Raw genomic sequence first — 20,125 nt, forward strand, 5'->3', positions numbered from 1 at the left:
TTTCTGATCCATTCAGTCTATATCTAGAGACAATCACCTATGGTGTCCATTACAAAGAATATGATTAAGAAAGTCTAGGTTCAATTGTATGAGGTACTGTATAGTTTTCTCTTCTGGCTGAAGGTAGGATATACTTGACTCTAAGGGAATGTAACAAGGAGTCACTGAACTTATTCTTGGGGTGAGAGATCTTGTCTGAGTTCATCTCAGAATCTGCCCACACTGCCAACTGTTCTAACCACGTCAGTGAATTAGATGACGTTCATTGTTGCACTTCGGAGTTTCTATTTCAGGACAAGGTGGTTCAAAACAGTCTCTGCAGAAACCAACTGGGGAAGGTCAAATGAACTTGAATTCCTAACTCCCAGGGTGGAGAGAGTGCTGATTTTCCATTAGGTCATATGATCAGCTGCACTAAAGCCTTGAAAATGACTGTTTTCGTACCTGTTCCTTCTTCATTCAAGACCACACTCAATGTTTTATGAACAGCTCCCCCCCAACCAGTAGATTTCTGAACAGTCCATGGACCCATGAACACGACCTCACTATTCTCCCATTGCATTATTTATATATTGTAATTCGTAGTAATTTTTTTATTTCTAGCACTGTATTGCTGCCACAAAACATCAAATTTCACGTCAATGTCAATGATAATAAACCTGATTTGATTCTGATTCTGAATGTAGGTATGAGCCCCAATTAGGAGAAATTGCGGTGGTCAAGTGATGGGGTGCTCAGTTGAGTAGTGTGTTTGTAGCTGGTGAAATGTAATATTTCAAGATAAATTTACTGACATGAACTACATGTATAATATCAAAAACAGTTACTGTGACCCTTGCAACTCCTTGGGACTCCATTCATGGCATTGTCGTCCACCTCTGTCTCATCTTATTGCATTTAGATTGTACTTCTGGTGAACTTCCTTGCCCTCTGTGGGAGCTGGAATTTTTACCTATGTTCTAATTATCTATTCCAGGGCCTTAAAGTTAGCTTTAGAAATCTTTGGAATACATTCTTTTTGGCTCTAGAATGAACATCACCTCTGCAGCTACATTCCTTCCCTTTTAAACACATGAAGGTGGGCTTGAATTGGTAATGGGCAGATCTTGTAATGTTTCAACCCATCAGTATAGTTTAGTGGCACATTAATTTCTCCTTTCACAATGAACAGGCAGTATAAATTCAGTGTATGTTCTGGGCAAGACTAATCAAATTAATTCCAACTCCCTTTTTTTGCACTGTCCAATTTATCCCCAGAAATCTCTCTCCAGCTTCTATGCACATACTTCTTCAGCACAACCCTCTTTTGCCACGGAATAATAATCTTATTTCCCTGATATTCAGTCTCCTCTGCCATGCCAGCCACTTGCCTCTTCATCTATTAATCAATCCATTAAAGATCGTTCCAATATTCCATGGCAGCAGCTGCTCCTTTAGGAATATCCATGCCTAAAAATTGACCAGCATCAGATATACTGTTGATCATTGGAGACAAACAAATTGGCAGATGCTGGAAATCAACTCCAGATTTCCAGCATCTGCAACCGAGTTCTGATGAAGGATCACGGATGGAAGAGGTACACAAGATGGCTGCTCCAGCATACATCAACAACCCCACTTTGGTTGCTGGACCATGTTTGGGTATTCAGTAACGGCTGAAGCCCAAGGCATATGGTACCACTTGTTATGTTCTCCTGAAACTGATTGAAAGAAAGACACAGGGGCCCAGGAATAAACATATCAACTTCGTTTTCACTTAAGTGAGGTGCACACTTATGACGTGGTGGCATAATAATGTATGCCATTCATGTACTTTTACATATAACCTGTAATGAATTATGCAAAAAACAAAGAATGCTTAATTAAACAATACATTTTTAATATTACTCAAATATTAAATACACAACACTCCTCACTGTTAGCCATATAGAATGCATTTCAACTCAAATATGGTAATGTATTGCTTTTGGCCATCTTATACATATATAGTACAACTACTGTATAGACATCCACACCATAGTAAATGTTATGTTGTCTCATTCAGGTTTAGAGATTTAATTGCTGTGGAGGATTTCTTACTGTTGTAGGATAACATCTTTCCTGACAAGGCAGGGGAGGGGAACCACTCTGCTTGGCAGGTGAGATCTGCAGCTGTGAAACGTTCTCAGGTTCTGGAGCCGCCTCCATGATGGTTGTAGAAATTGACTCTGGGACTGCAGGAAATTGTCTGACAGTGCTGGACATCCAAGTACGCACCTTTGATCATCTCTATATAATCCCTCATCAGGACTGCTTTTCCAGAAATGAAACACCGAGCTTCCTTGTTTGAGGAGCCCTCAGTTTGTCTCAGCTGTTTGTCTTGCACACTCTTTCTGAGGTTGGGTTTGAGGAGATCTAAATGTGAATGCAAAGGAAGAACCAGGAGCAGCATAGTTGGTGAGTTGTTGGTTGTGGAGTGTGCAGCATTGTGATATGCAAGGAGGAAATTGGCGCACTTCTGATTCAGTGTCAAGGAAGTGCATTCTGCTGATATTGGTCACAATGCTTTCTTCAAGAAGTTTCTGGAAAACTTCTGCCAAGCCACTTGTAGCTGTGTAGTACAGTGCAGATGTAATATTTCTTATTCCATTCATTTTCAGGAATGACTGAAACTGTTCTGCTAAAAACTGTGGTCTATTGTCACTGACTATATGTTCTGGAACACCAGTCCTTGAGAAGAGGCTTCTCAACACATCAATAGTGCGTGAGGCTGCAGTGGAAGCTATTGGGAACACTTCTGGCCACTTTGTAGCTATGTCCACTGCTACCAAGAAATTTGTGCCCATGAATGGAAAATCCACATGAATCCTCTGCCAGGGCAAAGCTGGCCATTTCCAGGAGATGTGCTTCTCTTGACACCTTCAGGTTGTGTTGGCATTCCGAACAGTGCATGGCAAACTGCTCGAGCTGCTGACCTATCCCAGGACACGAGACCAAGCTTTGAGCCGACGCTTTCATTTTGACTGGCAGTAGCTCCTCCAATACTTTAGCTATCAGCTAAATTAGTTACAATTATAAATCTCCACATAAGGCAACTCCCGTCAAGGGCAAATTCTTCCCCTTTCATGGAGTTAATAGGGAGACTTGCAATTTACATTAAGAAGTATACTGTACATCAAGAGCAGTATCTTCTTTTGTAAATTTTTCAGGTAGCTCCTTTTCCATGGGGAAATGGGGCAATCCAGCAGCATTTCCTTGATTAGCCGTCCTCTTGTAATTCGATCTTGTAATTATGTCCTCCAAAAGAGAGAGCCCAGCTCTGCACTTGTGCTGCTGCAGTTAGTGGAATACCCTTCTGTGGATTGAAAATGGACATGAGTGGTTGACAATCAGTAATGAGTACAAACTCTTTCCCATGCAAATACCAGTTCAAACATTTTACACCCCAAACCAGACTCAAGACCTGTCAATTTGTGCATAATTTTTCTACGCAGTGGTAAGGGAATGTGATGCAAAATCTATGGGGCATTCAATTCCATCGCTCGTAACTAGTGACATGACTGCACCTATACCACAAGGTGAGGCAACACAAGCAAGTTTCACTGGACGATGTCAATCATAATATTTCAGTACAATGTCTGTCACCACTATATCCTTTGCCTTTTGGAAAGCCACCTCACACTGCTTTGTCCATTGCCATTTCTTCCGGATCTGTTGTATGGAATTCAAAGGGTGGAGCACAGTACTTCGGCAGGAACCTGTTACAGTTGTTGACAAATCCTAAAAAGGATCACAATTGTGACATATCCTTTAGCCTTAGGATATCCACAACTGCTTGAATTTTCTCAGCACACCTGTGTAATACTTGTGCATCAAAGGTGTGACCACAATAAGTAATGTTTGTTTAAATAATCGTGCTCTGAGCCCATAATTTTCAAATGTTTTTAACACTGTCTTGAGATTTTGGAGATGTTCCTTATCATCCTTACAAAGATGTCATCCAAGTAAAACTGAGTGCCTGAGCAGCTTGTAGCTCCTGGTCCATAGCTTTTTGCCAGACTGCAGGTGCAAATGTTACTCCAAAAATAAGCCAATTACAGCGATAAAGCCCTTTATGAGTGTTAATGGTGACACTCAATATGGTGAAATTTGGACTGTTCTTCTATCTCCATATCTAGGTAGACCTCAGCTAAGTCTACTTTGATGAAGTGTTTCCATACAGAAAGGTTTGCAAAGATATCCTCTATTCTGGTCAGAGGGTACTGATCTACTTTCAGTGTTGGTTTGATGGTGACTTTAAAATCACCACAAATCCTGAGAGATTATTCCTCAGTGATTACTGGGACCACTGGCATTGTTCATGGGCTCCACTCTACCTTGGAAGGAATTCCTTCAGACTCCATGCAATCTATCTCATTGGCTACATTATCATGGCTGCTATAAGGAACTGGATGGGCTTTGTAAAACATGTGTGAAGCATTTTCACTTAACATTACTTTACCCATGATATGTTTGAGTTTTCCAATGCCATCCATGAATATTCCTGTGGCATCATCCAGTACCTTTCTGAATTTGCTTTCAGTTGATTCTATTGCAGGAGATGGTGGATGGATCTCCAAATTAATTGTAGTTGTCTCAGCCAATCATGAACCCACAATGTTGGCCCTCCTGTTTTTACCATATACAAACCCAATGTGGCTTATTGTTTGTTGTAATTCACTGTTACATATGTCATTCCTGCAGAAATAATCTTTCTTATAGTATAAGCTCTTATTTGGATATCTGCAAGCTTCAGTTCAGTATCTTTGAAATGCCATTCAAACTCATTTTTGCAAAATGGCTGAAACAGTGTCCAATTCGATATTAATTAATTTGCTGTTCACTTCTAGTGTAAGCCACATTGCTTGTCTATTGTTATTTTTCACATTATAAATCTCAAAGCTACTCAGTCCTGGGTCACTTTCATCATTACCAGATTTTTCTTACTTTCCAATATTTTTATTAATTTATATATATATATAAAAGAATACAGAGTACAGCAGAAAATATATATATGTCAATACATTAAACTAAATCGCATAAAAAGACTCCTTACCCTATATTTGTACGTCAATTAGTTGATAACATTGAAAAATAATAATTTTATTATATTAAAAAAATCTAACCCACTACCAAGACCGAAGCTGATTAGTAGAAAAAAAAGAAAAAAGATTGTTAGTCATCACTTGTGCTTTAAGAGCAAATCAAAGGTTTTGAAAATAATTCAGAAAAGGTCCCCACAATGTTTGAAAGTCTTGATTAGATTCAAAGATTGAACATCGAATCTTCTCTAAATTTAAACATGACATCACATCACGTAACCATTGGTTGTGAATAGGAGGGGCCGCATCTTTCCACTTAAGCAAAAGCGTCCTTCTGGCCATAAGAGGCATAAAAGCCAAAATGTGCAAATTAGATGGCTCCAAAATAATATCCTTTCCTCCAACAATATCAAATAAAGCAGTCAAAGGATTAGGTTTGAAATTTACTTTAAAAAGTATCGAAAAGGTTTGAAATATTTCTTTCCAATATTTTCCAAGACTCAGATGTGTCCAAAACATATGAATGAGTGAAGCTTCTCCATTATTACATTTATCACAATACGGAGATATATCTAAATAAAAATGAGATAACTTATCCTTAGTCATATGGGGACCACTTTAAATTGAAGGAGAGAGAGACAGGCACATAACAATGAAGAGTTGACCAATTAAAAATTTTGATTCCAAGTTTCCTCAGAAATTGAAGTCTGTAAATCTTGTTCCCAAAGATTTTTAATTTTATCTAAAGGAACACTTCTCATTCCCAACAGCATATTATAAATATTAGATATAGATCCATTATAAAAAGGTTTCAGATTAAAGATTACACCTAGTAGATTCTTGTTGGGACTTTTAGGAAATGTACTTATTTGAGACCGTAATAAATCTCTTATTTGTAGATATCGAAAAAAATGCATTTTGAGTAAAGTATATCTAGTTGACAATTGTTCCCTCTACAAACAAGTCCTGAAAGAATTTAATACCTAATCTACCCCATTCTTTAAAATCCACATCAATCATAGAGGGTTTAAAAAAATAATTAGAAAAAATGGGACTCCAAAATAAAATCTCAATAAGCCAAAATATTTTCAGAATTGTATCCAAATCCTCATAGTGTGTTTAACTATCAGATTATCAGTTAACTTACTCAAAGACAAAGGAAGTGAGGATCCAAGAAGAGAAATAATAGAGAATTTATTAACAGAATTAGCTTCTAAAAAAACCCACATCAGGCAATCCTTACGACTTATATAATATAACTAAAATGTAAGATTTCTTATATTAACTGACTAATAATAAAATCTAAAGTTTGGTAAGACTAATCCTCCATTCTTTTTATCTTTCTGAAGATGAATCAAGTTTTTCATCCACAACATGCAGATTGGTGCTGTTTTTGGAATTGCAGTTTGAGTTTTTATCTTTGCTCTAGTATGTGTCCTACCTTTATGCATTTCCTGCAAGCTTCATCTTTAAACCTGTGCTGGTCTGGTATTTCTGAGCCCCTGCCACAACAGGAACACCATTTGTTCAGCCAGACTGGTGTCTGCTTAAATGTTGCAATCTTGTTCATGCTTACTTCGATCCTGACTGTGCCTCAATTGTGTCTTTGCTGTTTCCATTAATACAGCAATTTCGACTGCTCTTTTAAATGTGAGTTGTGCTTCAGTTAGATTTCTTTCTTGTAAGATTCTATAAACTAAACAATCCCTAAGACTATTTAGGCACTATTTATATCACTGAAGTCACAATGCTTGGACAATTTCTTCAATTTAGCCATGTAAACTGAAATGGACTCCTCTTCCTTTTAATTGCACTTATGAACCCTAAGGTGTTCTGCAACCAGCAAAGGTTTTGGTTCTAAATGTTACTGCATTATTTTCATGGTATCAACAAGGCTCATTTCAGCTTGTTTGGTTTGAACAGTTAAACTTCTAACCAAACTCTGTATCTACTGCCCTCACAGTATGTTGTATATAAAGCAAGACAGGGAGTTAAACACCATCTCAAAAATCACCTGAGACGGAAGCTTCCATCAGGGTTTTTAGTGAGAAGACTCAGTGAAACTGCAGAATGTTAAGTAAAGCACATTTTATATTCAATATTGAATATCCCATGCCGGAATATACTAATATTATCGATTATTCACATAATCAGCATTAAACAAGGTAATACGCACGTGCAACATTCTACAGTTGTGCCATGGACTAGAGCAAACTCATGGTGCAGTGATGAAAAATGATGAATGATAAACATAATGCTCCCTTCGAAGTATATCTGCTAAATGCTTACTGATATTAAGAAGCTTATAACTCACAGATATTGCTGTTTCAAGGGCAAATAAAGAGTGGATTGGCATGGGTGTCTTTCTACTATGTGTGATTCAAGTCGAAATCCGACTTAACCCTGGCAGGAAATGATGCAAAAGAAACAGCTTATGAACAGGAAGTGATGATTTTTACAAAACGAGCTGCATACAAAATGAACAGTGCATCTCGAGGCAGAACAGTATGCTCCTCTACCCACTGCACTCAGCAAAATTGGTACATGATTCTCATCGGCTATTCCATTTGCTTTAAAATACTGCTGAATTCATTCAGTATACATCACCCAATTATGTGTTGTGTAACCAAATGCCTCTATCTTTCTGATATAGCCAACTATTCCTGCGTTTTTAAATTTAATATTATCACTCAGTACTCACTGTTTATGAAACCTGTGAATTTCATCTGTTTTCTGCCTTTCTTTAATTTCAAATATCTCGCTGCACTTTTGAAGAAAAAAACTGTGCTGCACTTTTTATTAAAACTTAAATGACTCTGTCTTCCTTTCTGAAGAAAATTGTGCTGCACTTCAACAGGTAAGTAGTACTCCATTCACAGTGCTGATCTACTCTGCTGCAGGTTACAACATACAAGTTCTATGCAGATGAATTCTCCAAGCTGTAGAATTAAGGTCACACTCCGTCAGTATCTTTTAATGTAAATATCAGATGTTCTATAATCTAAGAAGCTCCTGCCACTGGTTAACTATATTATCATTAGGTTAATGATAAATAACCGTCATATAAATAGTTTTGAACCAGAATTACACCTACAGTTGAAAAACAGATAATTGCAACATGATTTTGAAAAGTAATATATTATCAAGAGTAATTTCTATTGCTTACAGAAATTTGTATACAACTGAGAAATAGGCAAGATTGTGCACTCTGTGTGCTTGACAAGCTCAGACTGTCATTAATATGGACAAAGAGAACAGCTTGCCTTCAAAAATTGTTCTGAATTAACACAATAAATGAAACTGTCATTTTGAGACATCAGCGTTCTCATAATAAAGCAGTCAGCAAGGGTCATGCCACTAACTGACACAGAGGGTGCCACAAACCAATACTTTCATGGAATACAAGGACAGAGATGAACAAACATACAAATGGCAGAGCATTGGTACAAACTATGAGGACAGTAAGAAGAACCCAGTAAAATGAAGGTTTTCACTATATTCAGAGAAAGTGAATTTCCCTAAAGGCAGTTGGATAACTGATTCATCAGGCTTTACATCAGTCAGACTTACATGCACTTATGTAATTTTAAAGCCAGATTTTTAAACCTTTTTATACAGGGAACTCCTATCATTACTGCTTACTGATGTATGAACACTCTTGGTTGAGTTTATTCTACAAAGTATCTGACAGTTTTTTACAGTGTTCCTCTGGGAAAGGCAGATAAGCAGTTTACTTAGCACAGGAAAGGCCAATTATACCAGTTGTTAATGGCTATAATGTAGAATATCCCACCATCTGAGGAATTCAATTCAGATGCCTGGTCAAGGACAGCAAAACTTAAGCTCAGAAGATAGGCAGCACTAGGGAATTAAAAATTTGGCCATCTGGTGGGGAAGCAGGTGTTTCTGTGCCTGTATTACCAGTCCATCCAATCTATATCCATGGCCTTCTAAACACTGTCATGGCAGAAGTTACCTTCTGATTTATAGGTTCTAACAAATCTGGCAAAAAGGAATTAACTGAATTTAAATTTCTAAAAAGTTAAAGGGGTAACGTTTCTGTATTAATTTTCTACCAAAGATTTAGTAGGAAAATATCCATTAGTGAAATTAGCTACAGTTTCTGGCTAGCTAACAATGTGAAGTATACAGTAGGGCATGGCTAATGAATACCACAGTGGGTGATATTTCATTATACAAATTAATGCTCACATTTTAATGGGAAAGTCACAAAATGAATCGAGGCTTCAATGACAGCAATTAGAAACACAGATTGTCCCCTTCTAGACAAGGCACTGTTTAGCAATAAGCAGCTGTGCAATAGTCTTCATATTTACAGCATATAGGCTTAGGGGAATCATGTGGACAATTTATATTAATGCACTGTAGCTTTCCTGTGAAGAATATTTATTTTAGTCTTTATAATTATTAGTGCTTAATTATCAGATTATAGGAAATACGTAAGTGTTAATATAAAGTTCTAACAAAGGACTTCGTAGTTTATAAAATATCTGTGGAATCAATGCTTGGAGATAAAGGTTACGTTGCTGCATATAAAATCAATCCATTTATCACATGTGAGTAACTCTGGTAATGGGCAATCTGTGTCGAAAACATTTTATAAAGCTCAGAGACTAATTTGGATTTTTTTTTACCAGATAGAAACCATTTACCTTATGTCTTGAAGCAGCGTAACATATATCAAAGATAACACTTGAAATATCCAGGATAAACTACAATACTTTTAATTATTCTGTGCTTCCACACGATATTAAAATTAGGTCATCTGGTTTGACAGGGTGACCTTTGAACTCTGCAGGCGATTTCTTACTACGCCAAGTGAAATTTTGAATAATGCAGGCTTAATCATGGAAGTTCAACCAATCACATGGCATGAATATAAAAAAATATTGTTAATCACATATTACCTATGATGCAGTTTAATATATTGATCCATATCCCCAGCTAGAAATTTGGAAGCTAAAAAAAGGTTTTCAGTTATTACTTTGGAACTTTATGTCTATGGTTCCACCTTCAAAAATTCTTTGCTGCTTAAATTCTATAGTTTCTTAATTGAAAAGATTACTGCGAGTGCACAACTCATTTTAATGCTACCTGCTGAACAATTAAAAACCATCAGACACCTCATGCAACATATACGGATATTAATCTAAGGCCCTGTAATGGAAAATTGAGAGCCATGCATTGAAGAAGTTATTTCAATGCCCTCTTTGTTCACTATGAATAAAGCATTCTTGTATATGTTACACTCATTACCAATAAAACAGGCATTTTAAAAAATGATAACTAGTACAAGGCCATTAAGTTATGCTATGCGACCCTGGACTGTTGCAAGATATAAGCCTGTATCTGCCAAACTGTGAATTCCAATTTTACTTAAGTTACTAAACTCGGCACAATTATCCTCCATAGATGCAAAATATTGAGTCTTAAGAACTTACATTTTATGGAATGACAAGGATGAAAGTTATAACAGTGTTAAAGCTTCACCATCAGAAAACTAATATTGATCGTAGGTTGATGTTGGGATGAGGTTGAATCTATAGGCACCCCTGGTCAAAATTTCTGTTACTGTGAATAGCTAAGCGAGTGAAAGATGAACAGATTTCCAAAAGGCATAAAGTTAAAGATGACACATTTCTTTAATATTTTAAGCAAGAAAACTTTTTTATTTCCATCTTTTACAGTTTCAAAATAACAAAAAAGGAAAAGGGCCCGAAGCAAAAGTTTGGGCACCCCGCATGACAGTACTTAGTAACACTCCCTTTGGCAAGTATCACAGATTGTAAACACTTTCTGTAGCCAGCTAAGAGTCTTTCAATTCTTGTTTGGGGGATTTTCGCCCATTCTTCCTTGCAAAAGGCTTCTAGTTCTGTGAGACTCTTGGGCCGTCTTGCACACACTGCTCTTTTGAGGCCTATCCACAGATTCTCGATGATGTTTAGGTCAGGGGACTGTGAGGGCCATGGCAAAACCTTTAGATTGTGCCTCTTGAGGTGGCCCATTGTGGATTTTGAGATGTGTTTAGGATCATTATCCTGTTGTAGAAACCATCCTCTTTTCATTTTTGACTTTTTCACAGATGGTGTGATGTTTGCTTCCAGAATTTGCTGGTATTTAATTGAATTTGTTCTTCCCTCTACCTGTAAATGTTCCCCGTGCCACTAGCTGCAACACAAGCCCAAAGCATGATTGATCCACCCCCGTGCTTAACACGGAGAGGGGTTCTTTTCATGAAATTCTGTACTCTTTTTAACTTCATCAGTCTATAGGACTTGTTTCCAAAATGCATCAGGCTTGTTTAGATGTTCCTTTGAAACTTTTGAATAGGACTTTTTGGCCACAGTTTGCTTCAGGCCCTTTTCCTTTTTTGTTATTTTGAAACTGTAAAAGATGGAAATAAAAAAGTTTTCTTGCTTAAAATATTAAAGAAATGTGTCATCTTTAACTTTATGCCCTTTGAAAATCAGTTCATCTTTTACTTGCTTAGCTATTTACAGTAACAGAAATTTTGACTGGGGTGCCCAAACTTTTGCACGCCACCGTATATTCTGTTGTTTTCAAGGAGATAGAGTCTTATGGTCAAAGTCAAAATCATAGTCGAGTTAATTGTCAAATACACAAGGATATGTATCCACAGGTGTGATGATAAGCTTACCTGCAGCATCACAGACATACAGCAGCATTCACAAGAAAAGCATAAACTAAACATAAATTATACATGTTTTTACAAGAAAACACAAGCAGAACAAAAATGTAAAGTCCATTTTAGTGAAAAGTTTTCAAAATGTTCACAGTGTTACTAAGCTGCAGTATTTGGGTTTAGCCGGTTGTTTCAAGACTGAATGGCTGAAGGGAAGTAGAACCTGGTGGCGTAGGACTTCAGACTTCTGTACCTTCTGCTTAATGGTAGCTGCAAAAAGGTGGGATGGCCTGGAAAGTGGGGATCTGGTATATTGACATTTTACTAGTCTATGCTGACCAAGATGACCATCCAAACTAGTCCAATTTGCCGTATCCAAACCTTTCCTATCCATGCACCTGTTTAGTTGTCTTTTAAAAATTGTTATTGTACCAGGAAAACCCATGCCCTCTGGCAGCTTGTTTCCATATATGTACAACACTTTGTTTAAAAACAAGTTGCCCCCCCCCAAGTTCCTATTAAATCTTTCCCCTCTCACTCTAACCCTATGCCATCCAGTTCATGATTCCCCATTCCTGGATAAGAGACAGTGCATTCACTATCAATCCCCCTCATGATTTCCTACACTCTATAAGATGGCCTCTCGATCTCCTACGCTGAAGGAAAACATCCCTTTGGAGAAAAACTCAAACCCTTGAGTCCAGGCAACATCTTTGTAAATCTTTTCAGCACTCTGTCCAGTCTAATAACATATTTCCTTGAGCAGGGTGAGCAAGACCGAACGTATTACTCCAACTGCAACTTCGACAGCTTCTTATACAATTGCAATATAACCCCCCAACGTATGGGCTTGATTAATGAAGGCCAGCATTCCAAAAGCATTCTTCACCACCCTATCTACTTGTGAATGCATTTTCAGGGAACCACAATACCACCCAAGGTCTTAGTCTTTATTTTGCTGTCTAAAATGCAATACCCCACATTTATCTAAATTAATTATTGTGTGAACATTGGAAAGGTTTGCCAAACACAGTGCCCTCCTTCCTACCTTGTGCAAATACACCAACTGGACAATTACAGGCAAGCCACCAACAAAGAGCCCTTCAGTTTAGAGGCCAGTCCTAAGAGAGGCAGGGAAGTGATGAAGAGGACTTGAGTGATTGGGAGAAGGTGGAAATGATCCGTTAGGAAACGGCCATGAAATGTTATAGAGCACTAGACTCAAATAAGTGATTTTTTTCCCCACAATCTTGCGGAGAGCGGTCATCCCCTAAAGGTGGTGATTGGACAAATGTACACCATATTTTACACATCAGTTGTGTTCAGTGCAGCCCAGTTTTGCAAAGGAGGCATTAAAAAACATTATTTTCCCATTTAGGTAGGGAAAAATTCCAACTCTTGTTTCAAGCATGACCTTTGGATGTTTCTTTGTTCTCTTCACTGATATTGAAGTGATTTGTGCAGCTGTCCCACTCACAACAATGGTTGCTTAGACTAGAGCCCTTACATTTCTAGACCACAGTGTTGAGTGGTTTACTTACCAGTGGCAGGATGCCAAGGACAAACTATTGAAAGGAAAGGTGAGAACTTTGGCCCTTTGAAAATATTCTGATCATTGTGATGTGCTATGCATGGAGCATTCCTTTAAATAAAAACATGCATACAATATAAACATATACAGTTGTGTTTTATTTTAAGTGTATTGTTTGGGGAAGTGACTGGAGATTCTTTTATTGAGAACAATGAGTAAAGCTTATCAAGAGCATTCTTATAATCCCATTGCTTCAGGTTAGAGAACATGAAAGGACATGTTTTAATTAAAAGACCATTCAATTCACTTTGTTTTGTTTTAGATTTACAATAAATGATAATTTTCAACACAAACTCGCTGACATACAGTACATTGATTAGGGTGCAGTGACAGAGTGCAGTGGTTGTCTTCCATATTCCTTTAGTCCATTGTTTTTAATTTTAAAGGAGAATGCAATTTGAAAAAGAAATGCAAACGGTTTGCTGAAAAATCCAGTATCTTGAGCTGTTACCAAATGTCTATTATAATAATATATGAGCAAGATCCATGTACCTTCAAAGGAGAAAAATTATGGAAATAAATTCACAAGCCAGCAAATTTATGAGGTGGATATTATCCTAAAAAAACCCTGCTCAATGATACACAGCATAATTATCCATTTTTGCATTTTTGTCAAATATTTTCTTAACCAGTGTAAATACAAAGCTGCACATTCAAATTAATATAGAGGCAAAGGCAGACAAACTAGCATTGCTCTTATTTTTTTAATGTATCATTCAGTCTTTGTATCAAACTTGTTTGGAGCTACAGTATTGTTTGAACCAGTGCTATTTTCTGGAAATTGTTAAATTAATTTTTGAATGGTGCTTCACAAATAATGATAAATTACTTGTGCAGCCTGCCATTTGCTAATTATATCCATGATTTACTGCATAGTAAGTCTTAAATCATTCATTTCAGGACTGTATGGAATCATATAAAGTTCTGCTTGTTGAAACTTGTTTCTGCTTTTTCAACTATGTCTTGTCTTTCTTCTCACACAAAAGGAAAGAATTGTTTATTTTTTAGCCCAGATTGCAGATCCGCATGGTTCGAAACAGAAATAAAGTTAGTATTTTGTTTCTTTTTTTTTAGGAGAAAAGCCGTATAAATGTCCTCATTGCGATTATGCTGGAACCCAGTCAGCATCTCTGAAATACCATTTAGAACGTCACCATCGGGAGCGGCAAAATGGAACAAGTCCATTGCCGGGACAAGCACACACTCGTCAAGAGCATGCTGAAGAACCAGTAAGCAAAAGTCAGATGTTTATCAGACCAGAAGTATTGAGAGGAGTTATGAAAGGTGTGCCTGGAACTGACCTAAGGGGTAGCTTGGCTCCTCAGCAGTGGCCTGTAGGAGTCCTTTCTCCTGCAGATTGCCAAGGACATGGGCCCAGTGTAACATCAGAGCAGCAATCTGAAAACCTGAAAATTTCTTCGGAGGTTTCTGGTGAGGAAACTCCAAGCCTCTCTGATCTAAGCAGAGCTTTTCAAAGTCTTGCTGGAAATGGAGTCAATTTTCAAGGGTCCTTGCAAGCATTTATTGACACCTTTGGACTGAGGTCCCTGGAGAAAGAGAAAGAAATGTTGGCAAGAGTGTATGGTGAAACAGCAAGCCTAAAACAGTCTAACTCAAAGCTAACACTAGAGAAACTGACGAAGAATGCAGGCTCTGAAGATTGTGAAGGAAGGGTTGAAAATCAGTCTTCCGAAGAAAAATCAGCCGTCAAATCTCGGTCAGCTGCAGAAAAATCCCAATATGAACCTTTAGACTTGTCTGTAAGACCTCCATCACAGGACTCTGTTTCAATCCCTGGTGCAACGACTACCACTCAGGATAACATTACTTGGCATGGGTGTCTTTTCTGTTCCTTCACAACGTCATCAATGGAACTGATGATTCTTCACCTTCAAGCAAACCACCTGGGAAAATCAAAACGAAAAGAAAATCTTTCTGGAGCAGCTGGAATTGGGAATGACCTTCGAGGGGAGGCTTCATCTGTTGCAAAGAAAACCTGTTTGTCTATTTCTCCTGTTGTTGCCAAGAAAGATATAACAACAAAACTACTTGACAAGGTAGATTCCTCTCCTGATAAAATATCTTCACAAGGGCAATCTAGTGATTCCGTGGGAGATCACAAGAAGTCTTATATTAATCCTGTGGACTCCAGTCTGAGTTCTCTAGTGACAGACTTCTACAAACAATTTCACAAATACTCAACTGGTGGCAACCCAGGAACATCTATCTTGGGCTCTGCCCATGAAAATGAGCTGAAATACCTTCCTACAAATTCACTGAATTTAGTATCGCCAGGGACTACAAGCATGAGTCCCTCTGGTGAAGTAGGTAATCAACCATTTAGTGATGATACAGGGTCTGTAAATGAACAAGATGCAGATGATCAAGAAGCATTAGTTGACACAAACCGACCATCAACCTCGGATGAAGAAACCTCTGATGAAGAAGATCTAATTCACAGTACAGCTCTTTCACAAGGTTCACAGAGTCTTCTAAGTTCCATGGGTAAACACCAAGGTGGACCTTGGCACAATTTAAATCTTCTGCCATCTCACAATATTCCACCTGGGCAGACCCATGACCACCAACCTGTGGACCAGCAAATGAACATGCTGTCAGTTCTGAGAGCTTACAGCACAGACAACATGGCAGCTTTCAATGGTATTGGAAATAGCTCAACCAGCAGTAGCAACACTACTAAGAGAGCAGATTTATCAGGTGGGTGTCAAGTAAATCCAACTTTTTAAATGCAATGAACACATTAGCCAGCTAAGTCTCTTTTCTCGGCATGCCTTCAAGGGAATTTCAAAGTAAATTGGCAATTTTTTGTGTTCTGTGTTACCAGTATATCAAGTCTTCTGTTTTCCTAAGTTTGTATTAAATTGAAGTTATCCCATTTCAGAACACTGACTGTAGATATTTAGAGAAGAAATGTAGTAGCTTAAGGGAAGAATGAATTGGAGGCTTATTAATTGTGAGAGACATTCATAGATGTAGGATGGGGCCTATTTCATTTGATTGATAGATCCTGCAAAATGAAGCATCAGTGTTATTACATGGTGTTAAAAACTAAGGAACAATGGAGAAGTTGGAAGCTTCTAAATCTAAGAATAGAATCCACTTAAATATCTGTCATTTACTGAATACAATTCCATTTGTATAAGGTATGGTCTATTAATCTAGATGAGAACCTCAAATAAATAGTAACATTCCTTGTATATTACACGCAATAGAACTTTTTAATTGATTTATTTATTTGTAAGATCAAAGTATTTTTTCAGGCTGAGCATTCTCTAGTGGCCTCACAACTCATAATTTCCATAGGTAAGGATTGACGTTACAACTGTGGAGTTGTTTCATGTTTGAATTTCGGCTATATAACAACAATCACTGCACTTTATGTCACTGCAGAAAAATCTAAGCCTCTCTCAGGTCCTCATGCTTTTGTCATTTATATATAAATTTTGATTGCAGTTATGTCCACATATTTATTTCTGTCTTAATACTTAGATGAACATTGAAGTGCATTCCACAGTTCACTTGAGTTACTTTAAATAATCAATGGAGGTTGATAACCTTTGCAGTTGGCACAGAACAAAGAGAGTAGCGCTAGCCATACAGTCAATTGCTTTATAAATTAATCACATAAATTGTCCTTTATTTTTCTTCGAAAACCTAATTGAATACTTGAAATCAGCTTGATGGGCTAACTCAAGATGAGAGGATTGGTGGATGAACTTAAAGCTTACCCTTGTAATACACTATGTCTAGCTAATTCTCTGCCTATAAAATAAATTCCTTATACACATTTGTTGTTGCTCAGAACAGCTGCCTTACAAATTCCAAGAGTGATTCAGCAGTGTGGCCAATGTCTTTTACAGTGCTATTGACATTTATACTGATGTCAACTGAAACCATAAAATTATATCCATGCTTTCAAGAGAGTCCATCAATATTTATTTTATAATTGCTGCCATTTTGTAATTTTGTAATATTTAGTTTGTAATTGTGTTACTGGTAATCCATTAGAATAGGTACTAACCCTTTACTGAGTTAGCTGAAAATTAAAGTGAACTGCTTGGTGGCCACACTAATTCAGCAGCCTCACGAATGATGGTTGTATAAGAGTACAGGTCTTGTGAAATGGAGTATTGTGTAAAACTATCATACTATTCACTCCATGGGTTCCCTGCTTGTGGCTAAGATGGCCGGTATTGGCAACTTTTGCCAAAATCAAAATCAGATGATGTGGGATGAGTTCTGAGATTTACTTCACAGCTGACTGGAGAGCACATTAACCTTCATAATTTATATTTATGTACCATGAAATGCAGAATCATTAGAAATCAGAGGTCTTTTACATTAAAATTTATTTTGCGTTCTATTTTCTTTTTGATAAATTTACATCCAAATTGAATAAATGTTGGAAAGACTAATTTAAAAAAAGAAGTTGGAAATTCCCAAAGCAATCATATACTAGATGGAGCTGAAAGAAGAAACATCTGAGGGGAAAAAAGGAAGTGCATTTGGTTGGTACATGTACGTTAACTGTATACGGGAAACATGCCCATGAAGTGGTCACAAACAGTTAGTTAGATAAGATACACCATAGATATTCACATATTTATTAATTGTCTGTGTGGCAACATGTTGAATGTAATTTATATATCTGATTTTGTTTAGTTTAAATTTACGATGCACACCCATGAACAAGTTTTAAAGTGTCTGTATTTGTTAGCGTGTAGTTAATGCACAATGATTTGTAAAGAGTAAGATGTATGGTCACAGGTTTGAAATGTAAATACATAAGAATTGCCTTCTGGTTGTATGCCATTGTTATATTTTATGTCCTGATGTACCATGCACCAACGTAAGGTGTTCTTGTATGCCGTGACCTCAGATATAACATCATTTGTTTTTGATATTTGTGCTGACAAGAAATTCCTATGAAGCATTTCCTTTGGAATATTCTTGTCCCTTTGATAAATATAGTGAGATTAACCTGTAATATTGTAAATCAAATAAAAGCAGAACACGCTTGAAATGCGCAGCAGGTTGGGTAGGATCCATGGAGGGAGAAACAACCTGACATCTTAGCACAAGCCTCTTATCAGATTTACAATTCAATGAAGCATTCCTACTGGTCACAAAGTTTGACTGACCAGAAAGAATAATGTCAGTGTGCACAAGAAAATTCAATGGGAAGTTAAGCAAAAATACTTTGTGAATAATTCTAGACTTGCAGAAAAAGTGGTTGAAAGCCAAATTATAGTGAGCAATAGAGAAAGAAAAAAAGAGCTCTTCTGGGAAAGAAGACTGAAATTAATCAAAAGTGAGATGGCCTGCTCACTCTAATGCTGCTTATCTGCTTCTAACAAAAATGTTGTATTTTTGTTGAGATTGGAATAAGTGCATGTAGATTCTGCTTCTGGCACAGAGTTGACAGCAGAGCTTATGGGATCAGATACAAGTCATTGAGCTTGTTCTAAGTTTTCATGGTCATTTATTTTCATGAGTGGAAAACTAGGAGCATTAGAACTACATTCCCAGCAAATGCAAAATGCTGAAGGAACTTAACGGATCAGACAGCATCTATGGAAAGGAATAAACATTTGACGTTCTGAGCCAAGATCCTTCATCAAGATTGGAAAGGAAGGGGTTTGAAGCCAGAATAAGGTTAGGGGAGGGGAAGTTTTCCATGGATACTGCCTTACCCGCGGAGTTCCTCCAGCATTTTGTGTGTGTTACCCAGGCGCTCCCATCATATATCATACCACAATCATTAACCCCTCGCAGCCCCCCCCCCCACACTAAGCTAAATTTATGTCTGGTTCCAAGTTTCTTATTTTTATCATCTTTATTTCTTTAGGATCTTGTTTATCTTTTTGTTTTGTAATGTGTATCAAAAAGTTAATAATTGTTAGACTGTACAATAATTGAATGTAAATTTACATTTAGTTCTTGTACAAAGGTAATTAAAATAGTGCAGTCAAATTTTCCCGTTTGGAGAGTGTGCTGTAGCTAAAAGACCTACCTTTTCCAGGCATCTTCAGTTGCTTAGGATGTTATTCTATTAGCAATGCTGCAAAATGTCAGTGATAGGTAAAATGGTCATTTCAACTTAGGAAGTCTTGTAGCAGTGTTCTGCGTTAGTGAATTATCTGGTGCTCATAGCAATAAAAATAAGCTAATGGGGAAAGATTTTCTGTGCTGAAATCTATGCATAATTGTATAGCAGATCATCACTGTTGAATGTATACAATACACAATGGTCAAGACATTGATCCATAACGTTTTTTTTGCCATTAAAGCGGTGCTGTAGGTCACTTGGACACAGTGAACTTTACATAGAATGCATCTGGGAGGTTCAAAGAAGCGCAATCATAGATTTCCCTGTGTAATGCCTGCTGAAACTGACATCAAACTTCTTTCAGTTCTCATCATGTAACTCAACGGGTGCAATCTGAAATCAACTCTTAATTTTAGCCACTGATTTGGTGGATATTACAGTTGTAGGAGGGGCTATGAGAATGTTTCTGGGGTTCTCAAGAGCCATGCCCACAAAAGGCTTGCTCCTTGTGCAAAGGAGGGGTGGGGTGGGGGGAGGTGAATCAGAGACCCTCCAGCACTACAACCAAGGACACTTACGATGCTTAGGGGAGGTATCTGTAAGTCAGTCTGTAAACAACAGTCCTTTAAGTTCAAAGTAAATTTATTATGAAAGTACATATATGTCACCATATGCAACCTTGAGGTTCATTTTCATACGGGTATACACAGCAAATCCAAGAAACGCAATAGAATCAATGA

At 37.4% G+C, this 20,125-nt stretch overlaps 1 protein-coding gene across 8 annotated transcripts in view; it reads left to right on the forward strand.

Annotated features, from left to right (window-relative positions):
* The window catches only part of znf536 (zinc finger protein 536), a 504,062-nt gene that overhangs the window by 364,669 nt on the left and 119,268 nt on the right, over positions 1–20,125 (forward strand). For all 8 annotated transcript variants that reach the window (XM_072279690.1, XM_072279689.1, XM_072279688.1 and 5 more), the window contains one exon: positions 14,390–16,033. In XM_072279690.1, the coding sequence (XP_072135791.1) occupies positions 14,390–16,033 (1,644 nt within the window). The remainder of the gene's footprint in view (positions 1–14,389; positions 16,034–20,125) is intronic.

This window comes from Mobula birostris, chromosome 15 (assembly GCF_030028105.1).
Source record: "Mobula birostris isolate sMobBir1 chromosome 15, sMobBir1.hap1, whole genome shotgun sequence".
In the NCBI taxonomy this organism is placed as follows: Eukaryota; Metazoa; Chordata; class Chondrichthyes; order Myliobatiformes; family Myliobatidae; genus Mobula; species Mobula birostris.